This window comes from Arachis ipaensis, chromosome B2, assembly GCF_059453495.1.
Source record: "Arachis ipaensis isolate K30076 ecotype BB chromosome B2, ASM5945349v1, whole genome shotgun sequence".
NCBI lineage: Eukaryota > Viridiplantae > Streptophyta > Magnoliopsida > Fabales > Fabaceae > Arachis > Arachis ipaensis.
The window spans coordinates 3,422,935-3,424,377 of record NC_142437.1 but is presented as its reverse complement, the minus strand read 5'-3'; the positions used below and the strand labels follow the sequence as shown (position 1 = coordinate 3,424,377).

At 38.0% G+C, this 1,443-nt stretch overlaps 1 protein-coding gene across 1 annotated transcript; it reads right to left on the bottom strand.

Moving 5' to 3' along the window:
• Window positions 1-415: 415 nt before the first annotated feature.
• Window positions 416-1,207, bottom strand: LOC148572835 (uncharacterized). The gene has a single exon (XM_088505544.1). The coding sequence runs from the start codon at window positions 1,205-1,207 to the stop codon at window positions 416-418; it is 792 nt and encodes a 263-aa protein (XP_088361670.1).
• Window positions 1,208-1,443: the final 236 nt, after the last annotated feature.

Below are 1,443 nucleotides of genomic sequence, written 5' to 3'. Positions count from 1 at the left end.
TAGAAAGGAAATGCACTGGAAACAGATGTCTCGGTCTAAGCATGCTGCAAACATGGATAGGAATACCAGATACTTCCATAACATTGCTTTGGCCAGAAGACGGAATAACAGGATTGATGCTCTGATATAGGATACTAATATAGGATACTAATATACTATCTACCAATTTATTATCAACAATAATTAATTATTATATTTTAAACACGTATAAAGAAACATATCTAAAAAATACATCTGCAAAGACACTTCTATTAGACACAGTCATAAAAAAACATTTTTATTAGACACATCACAAAAACACTTTCATTAAACGCAGTCATAAATAAGAGTTGGTAACGTAGCGAAATTGCACCATAAAAAGTACGCTACTTATGAGCAAGAACCCAGTGATGTCCTTGTTGTACATCCCCATCCTTCATTTTGGCTTTCTAGTTTCTACACTGGGTGTTTTCGGCGCAATGTCATATTGTTTGCTCAAACCAAGTTCCGCCATGAGAAGACAAACATGAGTGAGAAATTCTCCTCCTCTTCGGAGTCGCTGACCATGTGCCTCCCATTCACACTGACTTGCAGCATAAGTAAGCATCTCTATCCACACATTACATATCACTTCCCATGAGAAACTCTGATCTTCAATCTGTAAAGCAAGGCGGCACCCTTCATGGAGCAAAGACTTGCTAGCCCTTTCCCTTCGAAGTTGTTGGAGTGGCTGGTGACACTGCCTATGCATTTGAATAAGCGATTTTGAAGCGCTTGCAGCATCTTTCACTGGCTGCTGGTTGCGATGCAATATACTTGTGGCTTCCCTGAAAGTGTTCCGAAGGTGAGTAATCCTGTTGATCCATTTAGGCAGCATGAGTGGACGCATGAGTAAAAGATACAACATATAATCGGATATTCTTTTGCTCGCTTCCCTGTAGTCCTTTTCGGATTCTTCTATTCTAGAATAATAGCATATATCGGTTGCAATATGCCAAATGAGTAAGCTATGACCAAATTCAACGTCAACGCTCCAGCTAATATTTTGGAAGTCAATCAAAGCATTGTCACCTTTATAAGAAAGCAATTTCTTGAGAAAATTATAATCAAATCCTTGTCTGCTGTACGGCTCTCGTTTTTGTGTGAGATGCGGCGGCAGGACACGGAAACATGGACAACACTTGTTTAAACAGTGTTTTGAAAGCAGAGAGACATGGGCAGTGGACATATTTATCACGAAGGACAATGATGGATACGGAATTTGGAAGAGTGGACATGGACAATTTTATAAATTTTGTTTTCCTTTTTTTTCACTGTTACCCATTTTTATTTTTCCTATTGCGTTGTTCAGAGATACTTTTTTCTTCCTGTTTTTCCTCTATCTCTTTCTTTTTCAGGTACTCTCTCCTTCTTGTATAATTTTTTATTGGGGGTAGATAATTCTTTTCTTTTTATCGTTTTACT

What these genes read in the sequence shown, in the direction of transcription:
- LOC148572835 (XM_088505544.1), bottom strand. Translation starts at nt 1,207, where the DNA reads ATGTCCACTGCCCATGTCTCTCTGCTTTCAAAACACTGTTTAAACAAG.